Raw genomic sequence first — 27,745 nt, forward strand, 5'->3', positions numbered from 1 at the left:
CCAGACAAACGCTAGTACTTCTCAGATCAATATGAATGAAGTTCATTTTTTGACATCAGACCTCTCAGAACAACAGCTTTCAGCAGTGAAGACCAGCTATCAGCTTAGCCTTTATTCACTGGAAGACCATAGCCATACCCATCCCAAATTCAGAACATTTTGTAGTGTGAGAAGAACCAGAATCTTACTCCAGGAAGAACTAGCCTACCTAGAACTTTCCAACTCACCCCCTTTTCTGACCCTTTTAATGGCACAGTGCTTCCAGTCAGTTATAGGGAATCAAAAGATCTTAAAGAGATTTGAAATAAGTTGAGTGGGGTGAACAAAACATTGTGAAATAAACGTTTGTTTAAAAGTCTTGACTACTGGTAGAGGTGTTCTAGCAAGCCAACTTCTATACCAAGCAGCTTGTTCCATTTCTGTGAACTTTGCAAACTCTGTTTTTTAATCAAAGGTGGCAAAGAACCAGTTCTTTCTCTCAAACTTAACTTTTATTTCAGCCAGTCTCATCATTTACACTATGTAACTAGTCATATTGAACCTTCTGTATTTCTCTCTCAATAAGTCACCACTATAAAAAAAAAAAAAAAGGAAGAAGAAAAAGTTGTCCAGCCTTTTCTTCTACTGGAACAAACTTGCTCTTTATTGTTATGCTAACATGACTAGTAGAAGATTGCTTGGACAAGAGAAATGAGATAGGAGCAGCTTAAATCAATGCTGAAAAGTTGGGTGGAAAGTGCCTTGCCTTAATATTTTGTGGAAGACTAGAACTAACCCCCCCCCCCTTTACTCCAGGATGTCACAATAATACCTCAAACTGTAATGTGAGGAAATCTGTTCTCCCACTGCAGGTACCAATGGTTCAGGTTTCTTATTTTCTTGCTCTTCCCTCTCAAACTTTGTGCTTGTTGCCTTCCTTCCAGGCAGGTGTGGTTTTAGACCTCACAACTCCAAGGTATTAAAATCTCAAAGGTTTGAATTCAGCAGGTTTTGAGCTATAACATTGCCCACTGATTGTCCTGCATGCTTAGACTGCAATCCTAAGTATACTTACCTGGGAGTAAGTCCCATTGAAATCCATGAAGCCTACTTCTGAATAGACATGTAGGGTTGTGCTGGTAATTCATGTGTTCAATGGGAACTGAATACCCAATGTGGCTCAATTGGGCTCAATCTTCTGGTACCTTCTCTGGTCAATTACTGTCTTGGTTTTGCCTTTAAGGAGAGCTTGTGAGCAGTATGTTAAAATTTTGTTAGTGTGTACACAGGTGTTTCAGAATTGTCACTTGCATATAGATATGTATATACTTATTCTTCCTTGTTCTTTTTAATGCAACTTTAACCCCTAAATTCAGGCACAGTCAAAGTTTGGATGCTGCCTGAGGCGGTTCAGTTACTCTGGTCTTTCTGCCCATGTGTTGCCTATTGCCAGTGTTATCACTGTTATCTCATCCTCATCCTCCTAGCTGTTCTGCCCCATAACGATCTCTGGCTCTGCCTCCTTCATTCGTGCTGTCCTGTTTGAAATAAACAGAAGAAGCAGATCATGTTGGGAGCTCCCATCATGCTCCACTCATCCTGTTTCTTTCTAATAGGACTGCACAGATGGAGGTGACATGATAGCTTGGGGGAGGGGCTCTGAGTTGCCATGCTCCATTCCTCCTTGCCCACCCCTGCTGTTTAGTGGGTAAGAAGGTGGTGGCAGCTGTACCAATTTTTTCTTCGTTCAGTGGCACTTGGTGGAAAAGGTGTGCTGCTGCTGCCTTGGTGGGAGAGCTGCTAAATTGGTAGTGAGCTAGAGGGAGGCAGTGGCCAGATACAGGGTGCATGAATCACCCCTTGTAAGTTCAGCACTATCCCCAGCTCCACGCAAAGTGCGTGTTTCATTCAACTTCATTGCTAGACTGCCTTCCTCATGCTCATTTCTCAGTTCTATTTTCTACTTTTTATCTTAGTGCTGCTTGCTTTTTATGTTGAATATCTTGTTTCCTGATACTCTTGCTTCTCTCACTGCCTTGGCTACATTGACTGGCCTGCTTATTTGAGCCATTCAGACTGTTTTACTTCAGCCATTTGTCAAGGAACCATTGACATAACACATTATTTAACATAGCACATTTAACCAAGTCTATGGCAAGCAAATCATTTAAGAGGTCCAAGTGTTCTATTACTACATCTCTATGCTAGAACTGCTTCAGCTTTTGAATTTCTGCTTCTCATGAAGCTACTACCGCCAAACTTTTCTGCTTGCATAAACTCGCTTCTATAAAACAGATGAAGAATGTTTCCCATTAGAGTCCTCTATTTGGAAAATGATCTACATTTTTCTTAGAATCTATGTTCAGATTTAATTATAACCTTAAATTAGATATTTGAGTTCCTTGACCTGAAAGTGCTGTGCAGATGACTTTTTGATCTCTATGTTCTAGTAATCTTTTTTTATTTGAGATTCAACTACTGGATTTTTTAAAAGTAGTATCTTCAGTTAATGATACATAACCTTGTAGATTAGATTGTTTATTGAATTCCTGTTTCATTGTTAACTTACCATGATAACTTGGGTGCCTGGGAATTCACCTTTGAGAAATTTTTCCACTGCTTTCTTCTGCTTTTTCATGCAATAGCCTATTAAACCAAAATATTTCACTACTGTTTTGACTTGACTTTTGTTAATTTATTTTTCCCTGGAAGCTAAGCGAAGCCAGTCTATCAGCAACTGTGCTCATCTGTGTGAGGCTTTGCCAACCACTAAAAGTGTACCTCTTCTTCTTCATACTGTGAGCTCTCTCTTACCTGGTATCTCTTATACTTCCTACTGTCACACACTGTCAGGTATGATATTTAAAACTACCTTGTTTCTAAATATTCTGTATTTCTGCACTTATTATACTTTCTTTGCAAGTAAAATTTTAAAAATCATTATTTTATAGTAGCATATTTTGGACAAAATGGTAAAATCCAAGTTTTATCCAGAAAGCAAACACCTGTCCTTTAAAGTACCAAGAGCAACTTCCATTCCTCAAGTGTCTTTGGGGTCATTCCCGTCTCCTTTTCTTGGTGCTTCATGACTCAACCATCCTTGAACTTCACCATCTCTGTTAGTATGTTTAAGGTAGTTTGCAACACTCCTTCCTTTCCCTTCTCAGAGTGGTGACTTCCACGTTCACTGTTCCTACAGATTTCTCAAGGAATGCAACTGTTTATAGGAGCTCAATATGTGATGGACTTTGCAGTCTCCACAATTTGAACAAGACTGTCATAAATGTGTCTCCTGAAGTCTATTGTATATTAGTATGATGTAGGTAAAAAAAAAGTTTGTTGAGAATCTAGTATTGTGCGCACTTCTTAGTATTGTGCATGCTCACCCTTTGTTCTTCAGTTTCTCCTTGCAGATATTGCTAATGCTCAAGGTTTTATTTTTTTGGTGTTTCCTACATTTCCTTGTGAGAATACCAGCTATCTGACTACCCAGGAGCTGTAAACCTAGGTGTGTAGGTTTTAAAAAGTGCTGCATCTTCAGCAGCAAAGGTGACCTTGTAAGTGGCAACACTATTAAATAAGCTTTTAACCCAAATGGTAGATAATATAATTTGATGTATAAAATATCCACTTCATAGCACCATCTCAGGTGTTAATTTAGTAGTACCATTTGAAATGCTATATTAATGCAAGTTACGAAATTATAATATTGCAGACAAAAGAAAATTAACAGATAGTAGCACAGGATGTAAAACTTGGATTACGCAGTTTAGTGAAAGACACAAGCAGAATACTTAAAGGTGAATTTACAACAAATTGAGATGCCTAATTTGAAACAGAAGACTAGGGCATGCAAAAGCATTTTGCAACCACTTGGTGTGACTGAGGGGAAAAAACTTGCACAGAGTGTGAATATTGGGGGCCTTACATCTTTGGGATGTGTTATGTCCAAGGAAAGGTTCACTAATACTTTAAACTCCATTGTTTTGTACTTCACCCCTTCTTGTGAAGAAATGCACTTCTTATTTTTATGTTTAGTAGCCAAAATTTAGGATGTGAAGTGACCTCATAGCTAATGTGTTTCCAACTGTCAAGGGATGTGAGGAAGCACAGTTTGCAGTGGTGGAAAAGTAGGCATATGGGGCACTTAATACTTCTGCCTGCCACTTCTCACTTGCAGAACACAGCTCCTTCCCGTTGGTTTGCAGTAGAGAAGTGGTGGTTGGTGGGAAACAGTTCTGCACCAAAAATACAGATTAATAGCTAACGTTTTCTTTTTTGTGTTCTCTATTAATTGATAGACTATCAATGATAGCAAAGATACAGGAGATTAATTTCTGTTTATGTAATGGCATGGGCCTTTAGCATTTTTGTATACTTGATTCAAAAATACTTTGTATCAGTTCCTACAGAAGTGGAAGAATATCAGCAATCAGACAATGGGACAGGAACTGAGTACCAACCACCAGAAAATGAAATGGGAGCAGAATGCAATGGTCTGTTTTTAGACCAGGAACAATTAATCCGAAGCAGTAGCACCTCTGATATTAGAGATCAGTGCAATTCTGACGTTTTCCAAGGTAACTTAAAAGCAGTAAGAGCTGCCTTTCTCTACATCCTGCTTTGAATGCCTTTGTGAAGATCTGTCCTGTTTGGTGCGACATTTTCATGCAGTAATGCTGGTAGCCCATTTCACACTATGAGCTCTTTCTAAAGTTCCATCAACTTTTCACTATGCATAGAGGTTTTGTTGTATTGTCTATAATATCATCCTAATAGTTTTACAAGAAAACAATTTGTGCGGTGGTGTTGAAATAAATGGATCTTTAAAGTAAGTCTGTGTTAGGGCTCTGTCCTTACCTGTGCCAGTGCAACCAGGGCATATGGCTTGCACTATATATAGCACAGGTTGGGAGCCTGCTGGAGATCACCTTAGGATAAGGCTGAGGAATTCAATCTGTGTGTCAGGCCTCCCTAGGGAGGCGTGGCTAGCCTCCAGACATTTTGAGGCATCTGGGGGGGTAGAGAGGTGGCTGTAGCTGCTCAGCTGCATGTGCCGCCACCCTACTTGCTGCTTTTCTTCAGCTGTGAACGAGGTGGGTGGGGCAGTGTGAAGTGGGGAGGGCTGTGAAACACGGTGGGGGGAGGTGGGAGAGAAGGCTGGCTGGGCAGCGGCAGAGGTGCTGCATCTCATCAGCACAGGTGAGCTCCTGGTAGGCTTCAAACTGGGAGGGAAGAGTAAGTACAGGCAGCGCAGCGCTTTCTTCCTCTTGGGAAGGAGGGAGCCCAGCCTGCTGTTAGTGGGGGGGGGGGTTCAAATGCCCCAGCCTGCATTCCTCTGTCTTGCCTGGGGGGAATAGGGTGGCATCTGCATGCTGGGGTGTATGTGTGTGAGCAGCCCCCATCTACTTTGAGGGTGAGTTGTAATCTTGCTCTTGGCTGCAATCCTATCCACACTTGCCTGGGAGTAAGCCCCATTGACTCAAATGGGACTTACTGCTGAGTAGACCTACATAGGCTTGGAGTCTGTGTCAGCTTAATCAAGGATTTTTACCTTTCTCTTTTTCCTCCCCCTTCAAAAAAGAAAAAAAGCCACTCTTGATCAGTCAAGCTTTGTCTCCAAAAATTGATTTAAAAAAAATAAAAATACCCATTCCTTTTCAGCCTTCCCCTTTTTCCTCCTGCCTCCTTTTGGCGGGGAGGGGAGGGGGTACTTCCCATGTTGGCTGCTATTATAAGACAAAAGGCACAATCCTAGTTAGGGCTATTCAGAAGTGAGGTTAGGATTGCAGCCAAACAGTCTCTGGGTCTCAGTTTCACATTAGTTTGCAATTAGCAGATACACACAAAAAGTCTTCCCCTCCCCTAGCAAATTCATCATTTCACTCCCCCCCCCTTTCCAAAAACCTCCAGGTGTGCTGCTAACAAACTCAGGGCACAATCCTAACCAGGTCTTCTCAGAAGTAAGTTCTATTTTGTTCAGTGGGGCTTACTCTCAGGTAAGTGTGGTTAGGATTGCAGCCTCAGAGTGCTGGCAGCTGTTTTTTTTGTTTCTAGTGTATAATTATAACACCTTCACCCCCATTTTGGGGGTAACTGAGGTGAGGTGATATAATGGGGAGCCTTGGCCAATGACCACAAGGATCAGGGGAGCAGCTGGCCGGAAAAGTTCGAGAACCACTGGAATAACGGGATATTTTATCCCTTATCCTGTGCTGAGCCCCAGCCTGCTCTATGAGGCTACTTGAATCTGCACCAGCTATTTAGCTTGTGCAAATCTGAGCAGCCCATGTAACACTGCCCAGGCCAGGGCTATGGCTGAGGATATGGCGTGTGATTCCACCACTGATCCCACCCCTCCCACTGCCTAGAAATTCCCCCACTCTGCCACCCTCTCCCACCCCTGTCCCCCCCCCCCCAGCACAAACCTACCTTGCTCAGTTGGTTCAGGGACAGAATCTGGAGATGGCAGATGGGCACACATCCTTCTGCTTCGCCTGCTCCTGAGTCAGCACAAACATGCTGTCAGGCTGCCCGTGTATTACTTTGTAATATGAATGATCAGAATGTTTCAAAATGCCCATTCTTCTAAAATAAAAACCAACTTGACCAATGCTTGAGAGTAGGTGGTCGAGGTAAAAATACAATTTACAAGTGAAGGATGCTATAGAATGAGGAAGAACCAGAACTCAATTGTAAAAACACATACTTTACATACAGAAGGTCCCTGCTCATTTCCTGACTTTGAGTCACTGTTAGTCAATATAGACCAGAGGTTCTCAAACTGGGATGTCATGATGCCCCAGCCTGAGAAGCCCTGCCTCTGGCCCTTGAAGAAGAAAGGGAAAGCGGAAGGCAGGAACCAAATTCTCAGGATAATGCTGCTGCTGGGGGGTGGGAGGTTTTTTTACTTACCTCTGGCCTGCGCTGGAGTCCTGGATGTCTGCAGGGCTCCCTGCACCTCCTAACATCTAAAAATAACAAAAAGGGCACTTTTGGTTTTATTTAGTTGCAAAACTAGAAGTGCCACTTATTATTTTAAGATGTTAGTAGGTGCAAGAAGCCCTCTGCTCCAAAGAACCCCCGAACTCCGAAAGTGGCTAGAGATAAGTGAAAAAACTCACTCCCATCCCCAGCAGCAGTGTGATCCTGGGCATCATGTTGCTGCCTTAGCTCCTCCCCCACATACACTTACCTCAGATCTCAAGAACCAAAGGTGTAGACCAGTGCTTCTCAAACTTTGAGGGAGCTTTACTCCCTCACTAAGTTCTTGCGGGGGAGGGATTAGGGCAGCGATGCAATCCCCATCAGGCTGCAGGAGGTGCGAGGAGCCCTGCGAAGCCCTGCGCAGGCGCAAAGCACTTCCATTTTGCTTCTATTTTGTTTCTGTGCCTCAGGGAGCTCTGCAGAGGGTTGTGCAGGGCTCCCTGCACTTCCTGCAGCCCTATGCTATGCCAAGTAAGTCACAAGCGCCCCTCCTCGCCCCCCCAGCGACAGGATCCTGGGGATTGCGTTGCTGCCTCCCTCCCCTTCTCCCGCCCCTTAAAGGGATGGGGAAGCATTACACAAACTGGTGGGTCACAACCCACCAGTTTGGGAACCACTTGTGTAGACAGTGCTGAACTTGATGGACCAACAGTCTGATTTATAAAGGAACTTTCTATGTAATCTAAGAGTCCTTGTAAACAACCATGTTCTAAAACAGGGGTCTCTAAACGTTTTGGCTGAAGGGCTGCATCAGATATCTGGCACAAAAAATTAAATAAATATGTTAGAGATAGAACTTAGATGAATGAATGGGCTCAAATGTCCAGGATTTCTCCAAGCACCAACACAGCCCAAGAAATAAAGCACACACTTAAATGGATCCCCATTCCTTCACCCCATAAGCACAACTCCGGATGTACTTGGTCAGCTGAGCCAGAGGTTTTCGGGATCAGAGGCTTGCTGCGGGCCGGGGTTTGGAGACCCCTGTTCTAAAACTTCAGTGATCATCTATTTTAGATACCCAGTGTTTCTAGTCTGAACAGGATCACAACTATAATGAATTAAAGTTAAGAATTTTTCTAAACTTATGAAAATGAGCGAAATAAATGTTGAATCTGCAGTATGAAATTTGTCTAACATCTGGTTTCGTGCTAAATACAGTTTTCATTTGAAAGTGTGACCCCTCACCTTTGTTTAAAAATCTATTATTTCAAAAATTTGTATTACTGAAATTAAAAAAGAATTGTATTGTGAAACTTCTTCAGGCAGCATTCTTTTTACATGTGTTTTACTCTCTTCCTGTCAATAACTTTATTAATGTAAATGTAATATCAGCTTTTTATCCTGTTTTAGAGAGTTTTCAAATAGACTATCCTTCATCGTATAGCTGCATAGTTGGCAAAATAGTATGATTGCTATATGTGTATATAAATAATATTGAAACCAAGTTAGTGTTAATTTATAATTCATGTATTTCTTGAATTCAGCATCTTGGCTATTTTTCATAATTTTAAAAATGTATGTTGACATTCACAGTTGGAAAAACAGAGAGCGCACATAACTTAACTTCAGATTCCCAATCTAATCAAGAAATTAAGGGGAAAATGAGCAAGGAAAGTACAGTCCAAGAAGTAAGTGGACCTAATCTGCATTGGTATCTTGCATATTCAGGGAATATTTTATGTACATGGTGTTATATTCAAAAAATCGTTTAAAAGAATAACTGAAATGGAAATCTTTTGTTAATGCTCAGTTGTTTTTTTAAACATGCATGTGGCATGGGTGACTGTTTGAGAAAGAATTTAAAAATATTATTTGGGTTCATAGAACTGGTTGAGTGGTTTTGTTAAAACATTTATATAAATAATAGTGCTTGCTAAGTTATTTAAAATGGAATGTGTTAAATTGGGTATAGTTGTAGGATCAGATTCTTCACCTAACATATTCAGGACTGTGTTCTTATTAAAATTTTCAGCTCATGTCTACCTCATTAGTGTGAATGTTTCTCTAAGTATAACCTAGGCATGGAAACACAATCAGAATATTGGTAAGATCCATAGTATGAAGCCTCTGGCTAATAGCTTTCTGTGTTCCTCTTCTCCACTTCCTTTCATTTTGTCCTCCCAGATTTCCTTCCACAGCAGAGAAACACATTCAGTAATATGGGAAGGGAGCATTCTTTTCTATGTATGCACTGAATTGAATCCTAGCTTATCATTCCTTGATGGAAGCTCTTGAGTTGCCCGTATGGAAGAGATCCTTCTGTGAACAAAGCTTCCTTCCTGTGAGTGTAAGGGACTTTTGTTCATGGAGAGGTAGCTTAGGATCCAACCTTCTGATTCTAGCCAGGAACACTCACAAAAGGAGTGATAAAAAGTGAGAAGAAGCTAATGCTTTCTCATTTGTTGACTTCAGGTAACATGAGTTGTGGTCTATAATTGGCAAAAGTGTTTTAAACAAGATGCAAATTACTGGAAATAATGTACCTATGTTGATTTGATAATAAAGCCAATAATAAATTGTATAATGAGATTGATTTTTCTTGAAATGTTTCCTGCAGATGGGCAATAGTTCAACTGAATTATTTCTGAAAGCAGACATGCAGCAGTCACATGCAAGTCACAGAGAGAAAGAAAAGAGTAAGTAAATAAAATATTCATTTATTATTACTATTATTATTATTATTATTATTATTATTATTATTATTATTATTATTATTATTATTATTATTATTATTATTTCTTCATCAGTTATTGGTGTTATTTGTAGTAGATTGCATTGATTTCACTTGTTGTACCTGTAATAAGTACCTCATTTTCTGTTTTTACATAGGTGAAAGTGTTAGCAGTGATACATCTATTGGCTTTAATGGTGAAGTAGACATCACCTTGGTACCATGGCAAGCATGTGAAGAAAACCATTGTGTCAACATGCCAGCTGATATTTCTGTTGATCCTGATTCCCGCCACTGGTTGCATCTTGGGCCTTCAGATTCTACGAATTTAACAGGTATCTATATTCAAGGAAGGCCTGTGTGTGTTTCCCCTGTGTGCATACATTTTTGGTTGCACATCATAGAATTCACAGTGTAAACCTTACTCTTTGAGGCAGGGCTTTGTATTCCTTGACCTGAGTTCATCCCAAGGGTAAACTAGAAGTCTTAATAAAGAGAGACTGTACTCAGGAAAAGTAAATCTCATTATGCTTTCTCTATTCCTAATAGCACTTTGCTATTCTAGGAAGCTAGTTGAAAAACTGCTGTTTATTCTGCATGACCATCTTCCATGTGCATCAAAGTTGATCTTCTTTGTCTTTGCCCTGTGTAGGTTCAAACTATTCTCTCAGAAGAGAAGAAATCTTCTCTTTAGTGCTCACATGAAAACACAGAAAAGCTCACCTCTTCTGTGGGTTAAGTCAGAAATATGGGAAGTTCTGGATGTGGTGTGCATGCACGCACGCGTGCTTGTTGGCATCCCCCCCCCATTTTTTCCTTGCTATGTTAAACCCTGTTTGTTTGATCAAGTTCCTGAAGGAATATGCATTCATGTGCAGGGTTACGTAGTCTCTCCTGCTCCTGTTGAACAGTTTTTATTACTTCCTTAGCAAATATTCTAGGACCCAAATCGAATAATGGTAAACCATGGTTGAATATAGAGCCATGGGTCCATGTATTTCTTTGTTTCACATCTTGCATGTATAAAAAGAGGAAAGTGAAAATGTTACCTTTCATTGTAGAATAAATTGGTTTATTTTGGCAAACTTGAGTTGGAGAACAAACCACAGTTCCCCAAGTTCATATGTCGCCAGTAACTGCTGCAGCTGCAGCTTATTCTAACATGAAAGCAAAAGCTTTACTTCTCTCCTTCTGTGCAAGGGAAAAGGGAACTGGACACTGCATGAGTGTGGACCTGTGTGAGGCTCGTTCATGCAGATAAAACCATTATTTAGTATTGTAGGGACCAAGGGAGGGGGGAGCTCTGGTGTTGGTACCTCCTGTGTCGTTGTCCCCCCATATCTGACCTTGTCCAAGACCCAAATGGTAGATCATCACTGCTACCATGAAAACTAAAGCCAATCAGAAAAACCATCTTCAAAAGCCTTCCTCGTGGCTGTGTGCAGAATTATTAGAAATAAAGTTTAAACGTTGTCATGGGCCCAATCCTGAATTTTCCCCATGGCCCGTCTTTACAGTTTAACACAGAGGGCTAAATTACATGCTTAATGTAGCGTGTACTTTGGCCTTACCACATAACTTTGATACATTAGCTCTTTGGAATAAAACTTTCAGTGACATAGCTTTGTTAATCAGTTGTAAAAAAAAAAAAAAGTCTTTTGGAATCTTAAAGATGTCTTTTGGAATCTTAAAGTCTTTTGGAATCTTAAAAATAAACTCAAATTTATTTCAGTTTCTGCATCAACTTTTGTGGACTGAAGTCCAATCAACAGCTTATGAGGAAAGTTTCTACAAGATTCTTTGTCTTTGGGATATGTTGCTTCTCTATCACTAGAGGGTGCTGAAAACCCACTAATCAGTCCTTGAGTCTAAAACTCTATAATGAATGAGTGTATTTGTAGTGAAACATGCTATTTGGAATCTTCAGGTTTTCCTGTGTGTGAAATTTTGGAAAGTATTTTGTTTTTAACTATGAGCGCAATCCTAACCAACTTTCCAGCACTGGCATACCTGTGTCAGTGGGGCATGTGCTGTATCATGCAGTTGGGGGGCAGTTACAGAGGCTTCCTCAAGGTATGGCAATGTTTGTTCCCTTACCTTGAAGTTGCCTTGCCCTTACGTCAGTGCAGGAAAATGGGTTAAGATTGCACCCTATGACATCTGTTTTATTGTCCTTTTTAATCTCCTTTAAACCACTTTTTGGCGCAGAATAAAAGTACTCAGTGTGCTTTTCATGCATTTACAAGGAAATTTTGCAAGAAATGAATGGTGTGGCAGTGACTACTAGTCATGATGACTATGCACTTCCTCATTTAGCAGCTGCAGTTGCAGAGAGCACTGGCAGAAAAGAAGTACGTTAAGAGGCACTTTTTCAAGTGGGTGCTCCTCTTTTATTTAGCAGGGGGAGAGTAACTGGCCCACCTCACCCCAGCAGTGTCTTTTCTAGTGGCTGTCTGCTGGTGTTCTTTTGCATATTTTTAGATTGTGAGCCCTTTTTATATGGCCCTCAGGCTTTCAGCTGCTGAGTAGTGCTGAGGTGTTGCTGCTAAAAGGGCAGCCCACATGAAAATTGGGCTCTCCCATATCTTGAAATATGATCAAGATTCATATATTTTCTCTTTCGTTATTTGTAGCTAATTAGTTCCTAAGTGGAAAAAAGTGTTTATTTTTGGTTATGACCTGTTAAATGACATCACTTCTTGCCTAATGACATCACTTCCGGCCCTCAGCAGGCATCATGAATGCTATGTGGCCCTCCGTATGAAATGAGTTTGACACCCCTGGTCTAAATGGTCATTTGGCCTGATCCTGCTGGGGTTTATGTCCTTTTGAAATTGGTGTGAGCCAAGGAGTTCATCCATTACTATCCTTAATTGATAAAACAATTTTTGGAAACAAAATTCTGAGACCATGCAGGAGCAGGGTATCTTGGAGTTCTCTGCTCTTTTATTCTCACGTGATCTCCATGTTTTCCAGTAAAGTTGTACATTGGTTACACCAGAATCTTTTGCGTCCCCAACTCGTGATTCTCTTTTTTTTCTGCTTTTCTTTCACATTAACCTTATTAAATAACTTCCATCTTTCTGAAAGCCAAGATATGTTTATTCACTGCTAAGATTTGTTTTGCTAGGCTGTGGAAAGTATCACCACAACCAGCTGGTGGTTTTTTTCACAAGTAATGCATAGTATGCTACACACTTATCTATTAGTATAGTTCACACTATACTACTAGTATACTACACACTTTGCTGCTACTAGTAGTATTCTACTAGTATACTTCACAATAATAATTAAAAATTATTAGTATTAATATTAGTATTATTAGTATTATTGTATTATACATATTCTGTTCCACTTTGTTGTGATCAAGAATGAAAATGTGGGATGGGGCTATGCAACTAGAAGCAGGCTTGATTTTCAGTGGCTGGGGTCACTATGAGTAAGGATAGCCCCTAATCAATGCAGCTTCAACCACAGATTTTTACTTTCACCATCATAATCACCCATGGGCATTTTACTTGTCATTACTAAAAATAAGTTTCTTTTCTAGACAGCAGTGAATTCCTTGCTGATGACTGCAGTATAATTGCTGGTGGAAATCTTATAGGCTGGCATCCTGATTCTGCTGCTGTGTTATGGCGAAGAATATTGGGAATTCTTGGAGATGTAAACAATATCCAGTCTCCTAAAATACATGCCAGAGTTTTTGAATATCTCTATGAGCTGTGGTATAAATTAGCAAAGGTAAAGTTGAATCCACCTTGTCTGATAGAAAATTTATAGTTAATGTTTGCTGTTAAAATAGAACAAGCAACGCTATTAACCATATAATCTTTCTAAAGTTGAAACCCATTTCTGCCTAGCCCATAGGTGTACATATTTGATCCCTGTTGCATATATGCAACATTTGGGCAGAAATTCCTGAAGAATATCACCTCTTAAATACGCTTTTCAACTTCCCACTGAAACTGTAGTAAAGATTTTAAAATTTAATGTAGACCAATTGTGTTGGAGCGACGTATATCCTAAACATGTGAAATAAACTTTTAATTGTTTCCCTAAATTGTAATCCCTCAAACTCTTCATCACTACAATTGCATCTTTGGAGATAAGGGGGAAAATATGGTGACAGGTTCCTAACCAATACGCTGACTGTTTAGGGAAAGTTGCTGCTTCTGTTCCAATGCTTTTTCAGATTTCCATCCACCACCACTACCCTCTCAATGTTTGGGCTCTAACAGGAATCTAACCTATTGAGACATGTCACAGAAAAGGAAGGGCTTTACAAGTCCTTATAGTTTCAGAACCTTAACTATGACAGAATAATGGTAAGAGGGGAAAAACGTGTTGCATAGATATCATCTATGGTGTGGCTTGAGTACAACTAGTATGGATTGCCTACCTTTTCAGGCTCCTTTCCATGTAATCAAGAGTCTTATGAATTTGGGAATTTCCAAAGGAATGTGGAATAGAAAAGTTGAGAGTTTACAGTTAAGAGAACCATTCACTTCATTTTTGTATGTGTTACTAATGGTATCATTTTTTTTTATTTGTTTAGATAAGAGACAATCTTGCTATCAGTCAGGATAACCAATCAACTCCTCCTCCTCCCATTTTAATTCCACCACTAAGAATATTTGCATCATGGTTGTTCAAGGTAAGTTTAAAAAAAAAAAATTTAATGCCGGTTCTTTGTTACCTACCCTCTTGGGTAACCCAGCAATATAACCTCAGAACTTAATGACATATGAAAGATGCATATAAAGGAAATTCTCCCTGTTACATCATGTTACATCCTGGATCCACTTTTTTGTTTAAGTGACCTGTTTTATAACGTTGTTAGAATGAAATTGCAACACTGATTCTGTAGATAATTTCCGCTGCACATGTGGCCATGACCTTATAAAAGGAATTGTGTACAGAATCTTCCTTTGAAAATGGAGTTGCAATGTCTTGACTTTGCTACATCATTGACTGAAAGCACAATTCTGAGCACTTGTTTGGCCAGTGCAGGCCCCCTGCACCAGCCCAGGAGTGTTATGTTTGCGCCTCCTTAAAAGCAGGCTGGGCCGGTGCAGAGGATACCAAATATGTGGCCAGAGCAAGTGAGTTTGTACCAGCCAAGGGAGGCCAGCATGGGATTGAGGGGTGGGACACAGTGACAAGAAGGCAACAGGGAGGTGAGGTGTTGTTTTGGGGCAGGGAAGAGCAGGATGCTTTGTGATGGATAAAACAGAGGCTGCTTGGCCTGTCTGTTTCAGTGTAAGTTAGGATTGGGCTGCCCAGTTTCAATGAACACATTGTGATTCTGTTAAGATGTAATGTCAGACCATAGTTTGGTACCCCAGGAATGGACCTTGTGCTTGCATATTCCTGGTACTCCTTGCATTGATTTTTACTTAAGCCATTTCCGCCCAACGTTGCATATATGCAACAGGACTAAATGTGTACACTTGTAGGCCAGGCAAAAATGAGTTAATTCCTAGTCTGATTAAACTGTAGTTTTCTGGTTTTGATGTAATGGAGAACTATAGTTTGAATAAACTAGGAAGAATGTACTAAAAGAAGAGGGCACAATAGGAGATGAAATGCATGGCACAATGCTTGATCCCATGACTAAGATGAGAAAGAAAATGTGTGTGTGTGTGTGTGTGTTCTTATATTAGAAACTATATATGTATGAAACTATAAAAACTTCTTGTTCAATTACCCAGGAATACTTTTTAGCTGATGAACATATTTTAATCTGTTTAATCAACTGGGGGTGCAATCCTAACCCCTTATGTCACTGCTTTCCAGCACTGGCATAGTGCTACCAATGGGACACGTGCTGCATCTTGCAGTTGGGTTTCACTCACAGAGGCCTCCTCAGAGTAAGGGAATGTTCGTTCCCTTACCTCGGAGCTTCATTGCCCTTATGTCAGTACTGGAAAGCACTGACATAAAGGGTTAGGATTGTGCCCTGGATGTTGCAGCCCTAATTTCTATAGACATACTTGAATTTGTTTTTCTGAGTAAGTTGTATTTCTGTTTAATAGTTTGTCATTTTACCCCTGAATTGTTTCCAGTTTTTATCGAATGGCAAAACCTTAAACCAACTTCTCAGAACCCATTACTTTTCATACAGGGGAGAGCTTTAATTGGTAGCTAACGGTCCATTCCTATCCCTTCCTGGTGCCCAGTGTACAGTGACATCAAAATGGGTATCACTGTATCCTGTGGGGCCGGGGAAGACGCCTAAGATCTAAGGGAACATTAGTTCCCTTACCCTGTGTTGAGCGTGGTTGGCCTGATGAGTCTAAGATCTATGGCAGCCCTTGAGTAGGTGCAGAACTGAGAAGACATGTGTTGGAGGCTTGGCTCCAGAGGGGGAATAGGATATGGCGGCAGCCTCTGCTGCTGTCCCTGCCGCCTTCCAGGCCCGATCTGCCCTCCCTCCACCACCACCCCCTCCCCACTGCCCCCAAAAGCCTCCCTGCATCTCGGCAGAGATACTCACTGCCGGGTGGCTTGTCATCCAAGTCCTTCTGGCACTGGCCCCTCTGCTGGCATCACACTATCCCTGGTGGTGGTGAAGTGCCTTATGGCACTTTCATGGCAGCTGTTGGTTGGTTAGCATGTTGACCACTGGTGCAACCCTGGCATAGGATCGGCCTGTAAGTCTATTTTAGCTTTATAGATATATGAGCATCTCCAGGAGCATCAGTCCACCTAAGTGGGTGGGAAAGAAATGAGGGTGGTGGCAATTGTCAGGGAAAGGTTCCATCTTGAACTGAGTGCATCTCCTGATGTTAGACTTCTTACAGAGCAGTTTCGAAGGTCATCAAAATACAATGAAAGCTATTCTTATCTGTTTGAGCCTGTTTTATACAGCTGCTCCATGCATTTTAGCATTTATTAACCAGCTGATTATTGAGCAGCTAGAACTGATTTATTTACAAAATAAACTCTGTTCTCTTTAGGCTACAACCTTACCAGATGAGTATAAGGAAGGAAAACTGCATGCATACAGATTAATCTGTGCAATGATGACCAGACGCCAAGATGTTGTGCCAAATCCTGACTTTCTAGTGCATTTTTATCTCGTCATGCACATTGGCCTAACTAGTAAAGATCAGGTACAGATGTGATTATTTTGCTTTTGAAAAATGAATGGTATTAGTTCTGAAAATAGAATGGTATTGGCTTTCTGACTTGCTTAAGTTAATGTAAACTGACAAATTCAGGATTCTCCTTTTTAAAAATGCACTGATTTGAGGTGGATTTAGACTAACGTTTATATAGTAATTTTTTTTCATGTATACATTTAGCACCTACAAGCCATTTTCAGTTATGTTAGTTTTCTCAAAAATACTAGTTACATGCTGTGCATAAGTTGTAAGTATCAGTGTTGCAGGAAACTTCTTCTCTAGATAATAACACACAAGTGAAGGGAAGGTAACAGTTGGAGCTTGGTATTGAATAGCATAAATTAAGTTGAAGAAGATTAACAATGCAGGAAAGATGAGAGATTCAAGAACAACTTTGCAGAAAAAGTTTATTTGGGGAAGGATTAGGAGTAACAGGTGGTAGTATATTGGATTGAAAGAGTCTGATTCTAGGCTGTAAGTGAGGCTGTAAGCCCCTCCCTAGCCAGTCCTGTGACTCATGCCCCTGTAGCTCAAGCCCCTCCCACAAAGACTATGTGCTGTCCGCCAGACACTCACTCCAAACATGCCCTCTTAGGAAGAATTTGCCTCCGCAGCTCATTCTCCTCCCACAAAGACAAAGAGAAGCAAACAGATTAAGAACAGAAATGATGGAAATGCATTCGCACAGTTCAGACATAACAATAATACAATAATACATTTGAACTGAACTTTAAACTTGTGCTGTAGAACATGAAGTTCCAACCACTTTCAAATATTTTCTCTAGTAGAAATCTTGATGATAAGCCTTGTTGATATTTGTAACGCTTGATGCTACCAATGCTGCTTTTTAGAAAAAAATGATTTTCTCTTTTATACCTCTTGGTGGCAGACTTGGCCACAAGTTTTCTGGTGTGAGAGATGTGGGTTTTTGAGAAAGGGTTGCATTTTACTTGTAGGCTTGAAAACTCAGGGATGTATAGTGCAGCAAATACACTTGATATGTATATCTAAATGTCCAATAATGAAACTAGTAAAGATGTGCAAGACTATCAGTTTTAACAGATCTGTTGGTATCTGTGATATCTTAAATGTTAGACTGAAGGTAGGTTTTTTCTTATGGTAAAAACGAAATTTAACTTATTACAACAATATTGTAAAAATGAAAAATTTAACTTGTTAATTTCTGTTCAAGGTTAGTTCAGGTGACACATTTTGTTTATGAACACATTCAGTAAATATATAGCTTGGACCTGTATCAAGTTTTTTCTCTCCAAATTAAAGTGCTTCCCCATGGTTGCTAATTGACAAGGGCCTGTGGGGGGCGGGGGCAGTGGTTCAACTCATTCCCCTGGTGCCTTGGTCCTGACAAAGATCAACTTTCCCAGCACCTTGGGAAAGAATTTGCTATTGGCACCTCTCTCACCAGAGCAAAGCTGTGGAGGGAGAAGTAGGTCTTGGTTGGGATCACAATGTGTAGGGAGAAGAGTGACGCCTTTTCCTTGCACACCATGGTCTCACTTCTGATAAGCTCTGTGACAGAGTCCTAGTAGATGAGCTAAAAGGAAGGCAACTTTAATGAACCCTTTTATTAGTAATAAAAGTTGTTGCCCCCCAACTTTCATCCATCCCCCTCTTTGGAAGTTTTCTGGGATTGCTTCAGAATTAATAACAGTGTTCATCTGTTCAAGAAGCATTGCCTGGAATAGGCTTTATTTGCCTTCACCTTTTTGATTGGCTAGCCTGGGAAGCTTTGGCCTCATTCTGAATCGGATACAGTGTGCCAGGGCACACTGGTATGCTGTGAATGGTCCACAGATGTGCCACAGGGGTTTGGGGGTGGGTTATTAATAGGGCCATTGGGGGATGTCAGCCCCTCCACCGGCAATGCAGTGTGCCTTGTCAATTGTCAAACTGATGGTGTGCCTTGATATCTTGTCAATGTGCCATGAGATAAGGTTGAAAATGGCTGTTTTAAATCAACTCTGTCTACCTTCAAGACTGTCAACATGTAGACAAATCTGGCTATGTAGTGTTATGACATCACAAGCATTCATCTTGTGGTCTGTGATTGACTGATATCATTCTGTGATCTTTTCTGTGAGAAAAGCCCTAACAAAAGGAAGGGGGAAGTTGTGCTGAAACAGCAGATCGTGGAACAATGGCTGCAAACATTCCCAGAGCCCATTGAAAGCAATATGGTTCTTCTAGCTCAGGGGTGCCCAAACCCAGGCCCGAGGGCCCACTTGTGGCCCTCGGGGAGTCCCAATCTAACCTGCGGGAAGCCCCCAGTTTCCAATGAATTTCTGGCCCCCCAGAGACTTGCTGGAGCCCATGCTGGCCCAGCACAACTTTTCTTAGCATGAGGGTGACTGTTCAACCTCTTGCATGAGCTGTGGGACGAGGGCTCCCTCCACTGCTTGCTGTTTCACATCTGTGATATAGAAGTGTCAGTGAAGGAAAGGCCGGCCTTGCTTTTTGCAAGGTCTTTTATAGGCCTTAAGCTATTGCAAGACCTTCATTCATTCATATGTTCCATCTCTAATATATTCATTTATGTAAATTTATGTAAATCTATTCAAATTTGAAATGTAAATTCTTTTTTCTCGGCTTCCGACACAGTGTCAGAGAGATGATGTGGCCCTCCTGCCAAAAAGTTTGGACACCCCTGTTCAAGCTCCATCACCACTGCCTCCCCAATCAAGTCAAGTGGTTCATCCTAAAGGCTGCTGCTGTGTATAGGATGTACGATTTTGTTCACCCCATTTGATTCTATGAAGGCTGGTGTTATGCAATCGTGGCTCCTTTGCATAGTTGTGGAACAGGAAGTTGTGGTCTTGTTTGCCAATATGTGAAGTCTCAACATTCATTTAACAAGCCCTTACTCTCCAGAACAGTGTTTCTCAAACTGTGGGTCGGGACCCACTAGGTGGGTCGTGAGCCAATTGCAGACAGGTTCCCATTCATTTCAGTATTTTATTTTTAATATATTAGACTTGATGCTACCATGGTATGTGACTGTATTTGGGTAAATGTTACAGACCTGTACTTTTAACAAGCTACTATGTATATTCTTTAAACAATTATAGTAAATGGGACTTACTTCTGGGCAAGTGTGAGTAGGATTGAAGCCTAGGATTGTTAGAAATTTTCCTGCTTGATGATGTCACTACTGGCCATGACATCACTTCCTGTGGGTCCTGACACATGATCATTCTAAAAAGTGGGTCGCAGTGCTAAATGTGTGAGAACCACTGCTCCAGAATATGTTGCAAAACTTGTTGTCCTTAAAGTGTAATATAACATGTAGAGTAAGTAATACTAAAACCATGTGAAGGAATTATAACAATTTAGTGTTTTCAGCTCAAATATCAAAATTGATCTTCCCCCAGATGTTCACACACACCCTTATGGACAAAGTAGTTGTGGTCATAAACTGTGGATATTCCCTGTGGAGAAACCCAGGAAGCCAGGAGGGCTGTGGTAACCTAATTTTGGTTTTTACCAAGCAGTTCAGATAAAATTCACAAGAGTTATAAAAAATGCAAGTTCACGTAACATTGCAGAGGTGAATTTAAATGCAGGTGTCAAAGAAGAGGCTTCTCCTCCTATCCTTCATCTAGTTCCAGTCGGAACTTAAATATCTGTGCCATCCCTGTTTAAGCAGGTCCTTCTGTCTGGGTTTGGGGAAAGGAGGGGGTGGACGCAATGCTCCACTTGGCAAGAGCAGCATGATAGATCACCTGTTTCCAACAGATCTTTTTCCTTGGTTAATAGTGAAGCCAGCTAATAGTGAAACCAGTGAACAGATGCAGAGATTGGAACTGAGAAATCCTATACCTTACCCATATACTAAACCAGTTTTTCCTTGGGTGCCAACTACACCTCCATTTGTCATTTTAATAGGGCCTTGTCTGCAAAATGGGGTACAGTGGCAAGATCGAAGGTCAGTAGTGTTAAGATACACTCTGATACAGTGATCAATAAAATCAAGGTATCTACTGTTAATGCACCATTTTCTGTGTCATCCTCTGCAGCTGTCATTTGCTTCAAATGGGAGAGAGGACCCAAGTATGCTTGTTATAACTGTACTGACTACCCTGAATGGGTAGAAGCCCTTGGGACTTTGTGACTAATTTGGTCATTGCCACTGTCGCCTAGGCAGAGGAGCTGGCAGCATTGGACCCTTCCATTCTTAAAACAGATAAAAAGATGGACTATGAAAGATCTCACTTTCAGCAACCTTGCTTGTGGATTTGTCTCTGGGTATTTCCCAAATGAACTACAGGGTGATCGTGCCTAGCATCATCGCCAAACATAGTATTTGGCTGTTTCTCACGTTTTATTTAGTTTGAGTGATGAACTGATCCTATGTTGCAGGCCGCAGAGGAACTCTAGGCCTTACTTAAGGGTGACTGTCCAGACCCAGGGTTTCTGATGAGGCGCATGGTTGCCCCATTCTCATGCTCAAAGCTTTTTTTAGGAAAGCCCTTTAAGCAATACTATTGGAAACTAAGGACAAGAATTAGGCTCTTCTGACCATCAAGAAAGATGAGAACAAGTCCCCTCAGCAGCCCTTTCAGACTTACAAGCAGTCCTTTTTATGCAAGAGAAAAGTTTAGCCTTGGGCAGGCTTTGCCCAAGAGCCCTGCCAGAAGCTCCAGTAGATCATTCTTTAGTGGTCAGTCTTGTCCCTTTAGTGGTCATAAGACACAGAACTCAACATGGTGTCAAGACTCCCTGTGTCTCCTGGGGGGCATTTGTTGGCTTTGTGCACTAGGAGAAACAGATAACCACAGATGCTTGAGTTCAGGAGATGGTCACCTTTGGGTATGACCTGGACTCTCTCCATTGCCTACAAGCCAGGTTCAGATTAAACAGGCCAACACACATTTTGCTTCCTTAAATGTTACACCATTTCCTGGGGTGCTGATTCCAAAAATGGTATCCGTTTTGCTCTATCACGTCTAGTTTTGGAGGTGTACTTTGGAGTTTCAAGCAACTTCCTCATGAGGAAGCCTACACCATGGCTTCGTCATGAGGAAGCTTCTTGAACCATTCACTAATGAGGCTATACTATATTGCCAAAACTAGACATGATATGGCAAAACGGATGCCATTTTTGGAATCAGCACCCCAAATTCATATCAAACCACCATAAAGTTTGGGGAAAACATTTCTGACCCTCAATTTTGTAGGCCTTTGTTATCATTAAGATCCAGAAATGCTGAGAAGCACACTTTCACACTGAAAGTTTTTCAGTAGTTCTCAAAGTCTATTCAGTTATTTTCTTAGGCCCAGACCAAAGGGGCAAAACTCACATGGAAACAGGCATTTGCCATGGAATGACTGCATGTTTGGAAGCATAACCCATGTAAGAATAATGGGTGAGAGGAGAGTGAGCTATGGGAAAGACCAGGCTTACGTACCACTGTCATAGAGTTCAGTGAGCTTTCTTCCAGGAAAGTGTGTCTAGGATGGTAGCCCAGGAAGAGGGAGGCCACTGTCATCATCTCCCCCCCCCCCCAAGCAGGTAGAATTGTGTGTTCATGTACTGCATTCAAGAACACAAGCCTATTTGTGCCTGCTCAGAAGTAAGTTCCATTGTGTTCAAAGGAGCTTAATTCTAGGAAAGTGTGTATAGGCACAGCTCAGTGTAAAAGGGGGTTGCCTTTGTCCCAGCCTGATCCTCTGCTCATTTACCTGCTCAGAGAGAGGGAATGGATTGAGACTTCCCCCTCCCCTCTGAGGTTCCAACCAGATTAACCCATTTGTGCCCAGCCCACAGGTGTACACATTTGATCCCTGTTGCGCATATATAGTGTTGGGCAAAAATGGCTTAACAGAGCAAGAGAGAGGTGCAGCACCTGTTTCTCCCCAGGCAAGGGGAGAGGGCCTTCTAACACAATCCTACGCAGATGTATTCCCATTGATGAAGGCTCCCTTTGGCAGGTGGATGTTACGTACAAGTCTTAATAGTTAGGAGTGCCTAACTACTAAGGTTGCCTCTACACAAGGAAGCACCTGTAATCTAAAGTAGTTTTTGTAATAAACTTAAAAAAAAATTAAATATTTCAATTTCCATCTTCCTGTGCTTTTTGGTATTAAATATCTTAACACTGATATTAAAGGTTTGAGTCATTTTCATGTTCTTTCTTGATCTTTTGACTCTGATGTGTCAAAAGTGTTTTGATTCTGCCATGTGGCACTGAAGTACTCATATGCTCTATATACTATAATTTCCCCTTCTTGCTCACTTTCCCCCCAAGAGTGCATGATGGTTTCTTAGTTCCTTCAAAAGATTCAGAGATTATTCATTTTTTTGTTTTTCTGTCTCCTTGCATGAGCTATTCATCTAACAACAAGCATCAGAGTTAAGAGAATAATCCCATGTAATCATTGCATCATGTCCTTTCTGATACGAGAAATCACACTGTACTGTCTATGTAAAAGTTAATCAGAACTGGAGACTGAAGAGTTCTATGCCTTAAAATTGTAATTCTGATAATTTGACATTCAAGTTATAAACAGAGTACTTGTATATTTAAGAATATTCTCCCCTTCCTTTGTAAGACTTGTTTAGGAGAGGCTGTTCATGTAGTTCAGAATTAATGGGTTATAGGTGTATATTTTTAGACAAAAGGAGTTGTATAATTGAGGGTGTATAGGGTCCATAACAAAGCCTCTTCATGCAATACCTCTTTAACAGTTTGCCTTCTAATATTGATGAAAATATGCCAATTAATGAAATTGTAAGTGAAGAAGGGGTATAGGTGAGGTGCCCAAGATAGACTGCCTGAGGTTAGATGATCTATACAAGTAAGCTGCATATACAATCATTAAAATGTTAGAAAACACGTACGTATTTATAGGTGTATAGAATACTGCATGCAGATTCATGCAGAGCTTAATGCCAGACAGGAACCAAGCTTCCCTACTACTCCCTGGTATTGGCAGAAAAGCAGCCAAGTTTGAGGACTCCAGAGACAAAGGCCAGGAAACAGTCCAGACAAAGGTCTCCGCAGATCCAAACACATGCAGTTCCAACCACATGCAGAGTGGTTGGAGGCTGCATGAGGTCTAGTCAATAAAAAACAGTTTCGTTCCCACCTCCACATCCTGCAACCACCAATAGAATTAACTGATGATATCTGGCATGTTGTGGAGGCTGGGCAAGGATGATCTTTGCACGAATGGTGGTGAAGGATCCAAAATTAGGATCAGAAACTGGAAATTAGGATCAGAAGCTCCAGGACCCTGAGAGAAGAAACTAGATTGGTCGCATAATATAGTACTATTTTGTCTTGGGAAAACTTTCAAATAATTATTTGAAATATCTTAATTGGTTTCTTGAGTACATTATATTTACCAAACTGTGCTTTTTAATTGATTGCTTCCTTCATCAGAAATTGTTAATGCTTTAGAACAGCATCAAAACACTTAACGTTGTGTAGCTAGTTCTTACACTGCAAAAGATTTTGCTGTGGGGAAAGTACTAAAAATTCCACTTTATCACCCCAGCTGCCACTTAATTTAAATTTCTTTCTCTTTTTAAAAGGGAAAAGATGCTAAGCTTTTCCAGTGACTGAAATTTTCTCCTGTTCTACATAATTAAGGGCAGGATTTAATCTGTGAAAATACCGACTTGTTCCTGGTGAGCAACAACTGAGAGTCTTTCCAAAGACAGATGGTAGGCTATCTAGTTACATATATAAATGGCAATAGTTTGAAGAATAGGTAAGGGGCATTTTTATAACTGACCTTTCTGTGAACTTGAAACAAGTGAGAGAATATTTTAAAATCTTGCAACATAATTTTATTTTTTGCCAATACTTTGCCAGGATTTATAGATATTTATAAAGTTAATCCATTTTATTGTGGCATAAGTGGGGGATTTCTCCCTCCTTTTCTCCCATTTATGACACTACAGTGCATCATTCTGAATTGCAATAGTTCATAATGGTTTTTTCTGTCCTTTTCCATAACAACATCAACACTAAATTATACTCCTGCAATTATGGAAACAATGAAAATGCTTCAAGAACAAATCTCTCATTTTAAGTTTTCATTTTAGGTAATTGTTGAATGATTTGGGACCATAATCAACCAAAATTATTTCACACTTTTATAGATCAATTATGAAAATGGTAAAGGAGGGAAAAACCTGTATAAAGTGTAAACCAATTTAAATTGCCATCACCATGTGTTTTCTTACTGCTTGTGCTATTCCAGTTTGTGTACCTAGCATTCAATTAAAATGATTGATTTACTAGGCTGTAAGCGGCTGAATGCCGTTTACATTTATAGAACTGCACTTTGAAAGGACAGAAACAACCTGGTGTGTTTGAACTACCTGATTTTTTGCACAATCACTGACATAGAACAGATGTTCTTATGTTGTTGCTTTCTCAGAGGCAAAATCTCTTCATAAATTGCCAGTTCATCATATTCACAAAATATATATTTATCATTAGATATGTTTAAACATTTAACAGAAACAGCTGGTCAAAAACATTTGGTTACCTTGAGTCAATCTTAGTTGGTCAAAATATTACTCGATCAAATTGCATAAAACTGAGACATGGTTTTTGAGAAGATTCCAGTGGATGACATGTGAATATTGTTCCGTTTCAAACCTTGGAAGTTTGATTAGAACAGACATATGTTAGCGATCATGGTCATAGTGGTCCAGAAGAAAACTGAAGCACAACTGCCAACAGCAATGTTGATTAAATCTGGCTAAACCCAGAGTGGTTTCACACAACTGACTTTCAGCCCAGTTCTGAGCTACCCAGAGAGCAGAGCTGCAGCAGTGCTGAAAATGGCTGCTGCCTCATCCTGCGCATTCCAGGCAGCTGCCACCTTCTCCTTGGGAGAAGGGGACTTTCATTCCCTCCCCCCCCCCCCCCCGTTAAAGCAAGTAGTCCTGCAAAGGGGCTACTCGATTCTACACCAACTCGTAGGTTGGTGTAGAATCAACAGCCACGCAGCGCAGAGGCTCTGGTAGTGCAAAGCTCCACCCACCTCCCTCCCACCCCACTCCCTCCCCCCACCCTGGAACACCTCCTCCTCCCTTCCCTCCACACCTCCATCTGCTGCTCGGAGGCCCATGCAACCACCAAGCGGTGGAGCTCAGGCGCTTCACCTGCACTAGCTCAGCGCTGGCCAGTGCTGGGCTAGCACCAGTGGAACACCGGTGCTAGGGCCCGCAAACGTGCTTTATGGCACATTTGCAATAGTGCGTACTGGCGGTGAGTGAGCCAGCGCGCACTCCATAGGATTGGGCCCTTTATCCCCTAACAAAGCTATATTTGAAGACCTCTGTGATCATTGATCTAGGTTGAATTGGGTGGATTTAACTTTCCAAGACTTGTGAGTTCTGTGAAATACAGTTTCAGTGAATTGGATTTTTAAAAAACTGCTCAAGCCATGTTGACCTGTAACATGCAGTGGATGCTTCATGCAATTCAGCTACAGGTTGAATCCTAAGATGTTCATATTGAAATAAGGTGGCATTTTGCCTGATTTTTTTTAATGCAGTTTCTCAAGCATATGTGGAAAAACTTGCTTCAGTAACGACACACTGACAATTTTATGTCATGTACAAAATCAGATTTCGGGAATGCAGTCCAAACAATGGAGCTTATACAAGATGTATATTTCATGTGATATTTTAGTAATTGTTAAATAAAAAAAAAAGTTGAAGGTGCCACTATAAAATGAGCTCACAGCTCTTACCTAAGGCTTCACTGAAGTCAACTGAACTGCACTGTGTTAAACTGCAGCTGGGGAGTCAAATAATTTGAAAGTTGAAAGACTCTGATAGTGTTGCCTGCCCTTATGTCAGAGGTCAGACTGGGAACATTTTTTTACATAGTGTTGGCACTGTACTACTCAAGTGTAGTGAAACTAGACCTCAAGTTTCTCACTTGCTTCTCTCCTCTGCTTACACTGTAGATTGTTCTAAAAGCATGTATTCTGTATGTCTGTAGGTTTTCATTGTTAGCAATAATCCAACAGTTTGCTATATCCAGGTGGGAAGACCATGGCTGTGTGAAAAGATTAAAATCCATGTTTAAAAAGTCCAGTGTTTCATTCTGTAACCTTTTCAGAATTTAGTCAGGAAAGGAGCCTGAATAGGACACGCTGCTACAGAGAAAGCCAGAAACAGCAGTTAACTGCTATTTCTGGCTTTCTCTCAAGCAACATATCCTATCCAGGCTCATTTCCCTGAAAAAGTTACAGAACGAAACGTTGGACTTTTAAACATGCATTTTAATCTTTTCACACAGCCATGGTCTTCCCACCTGGATATGTCAAATTGTTGGAGCATATATTCTATTTATGTCCTGATTTTTTTTTCCTATCTTGAAATTCAATATGTCATACATAGGGTTCCCAAGTGGTCTTTCATCGAAGCACTAAGCAGACCAAAACCTGCCTAGCTTCAGTGCGGTTGTTGAATCATGTGCCTTCAACTCATTGCCCTGAGATAATTAGGTGTATAGAATCCTTAAAAATCAACATAAATACTCCAACTTCAATTATTTTGTGACAGCTGCCACAGAATTGCTAAAATACACCTGCCTGGGCACTGGTACCACGGGCAGGTGCAATTCCCTTTTTTATTATTAAAAAGGAAATGTCATCTTGAGCTGAATTATATCAGAAGAGCATGTGCTAGTACAGCTGTACTTGAGATACTTAGGTAAGCTATTTTGTCCAGTTTAAGTTCTCAGATGTTACACAGCATGTAAACAAATTGAAGAGGGTTCAAAGAACCCGGTAAAGCTGAGCCTGTGCTTTGAAAGTTATAACATGTTTATCTTCCAAAAAAAGATTAAGGTACTTTTCCAACTCATAAACGAGAAGAGAATAATAGTAGTTTATAGAAGTTTTGGAAGCAGTGGGTTTCAGTAGCAGGATAACAGATTAACTGTGCAATCCTATCTTCAAGCTTTGTTGGCGCAGTGGTTTC

General features: G+C 40.7%; 1 protein-coding gene across 4 annotated transcripts in view; it reads left to right on the forward strand.

The window, feature by feature from the left end:
* Positions 1-27,745, forward strand: part of RALGAPA2 (Ral GTPase activating protein catalytic subunit alpha 2) — a 190,102-nt gene that overhangs the window by 55,414 nt on the left and 106,943 nt on the right. For 3 of the 4 annotated variants that reach the window (XM_066622986.1, XM_066622982.1, XM_066622983.1), the window contains exons 17-24: positions 2,692-2,832; positions 4,383-4,559; positions 8,503-8,597; positions 9,527-9,605; positions 9,799-9,975; positions 13,191-13,384; positions 14,199-14,297; positions 16,603-16,758. In XM_066622986.1, the coding sequence (XP_066479083.1) occupies positions 2,692-2,832; positions 4,383-4,559; positions 8,503-8,597; positions 9,527-9,605; positions 9,799-9,975; positions 13,191-13,384; positions 14,199-14,297; positions 16,603-16,758 (1,118 nt within the window). The remainder of the gene's footprint in view (positions 1-2,691; positions 2,833-4,382; positions 4,560-8,502; positions 8,598-9,526; positions 9,606-9,798; positions 9,976-13,190; positions 13,385-14,198; positions 14,298-16,602; positions 16,759-27,745) is intronic. The other variant, XM_066622985.1, reaches the window with a different exon arrangement.

This window comes from Tiliqua scincoides, chromosome 4, assembly GCF_035046505.1.
Source record: "Tiliqua scincoides isolate rTilSci1 chromosome 4, rTilSci1.hap2, whole genome shotgun sequence".
NCBI lineage: Eukaryota > Metazoa > Chordata > Lepidosauria > Squamata > Scincidae > Tiliqua > Tiliqua scincoides.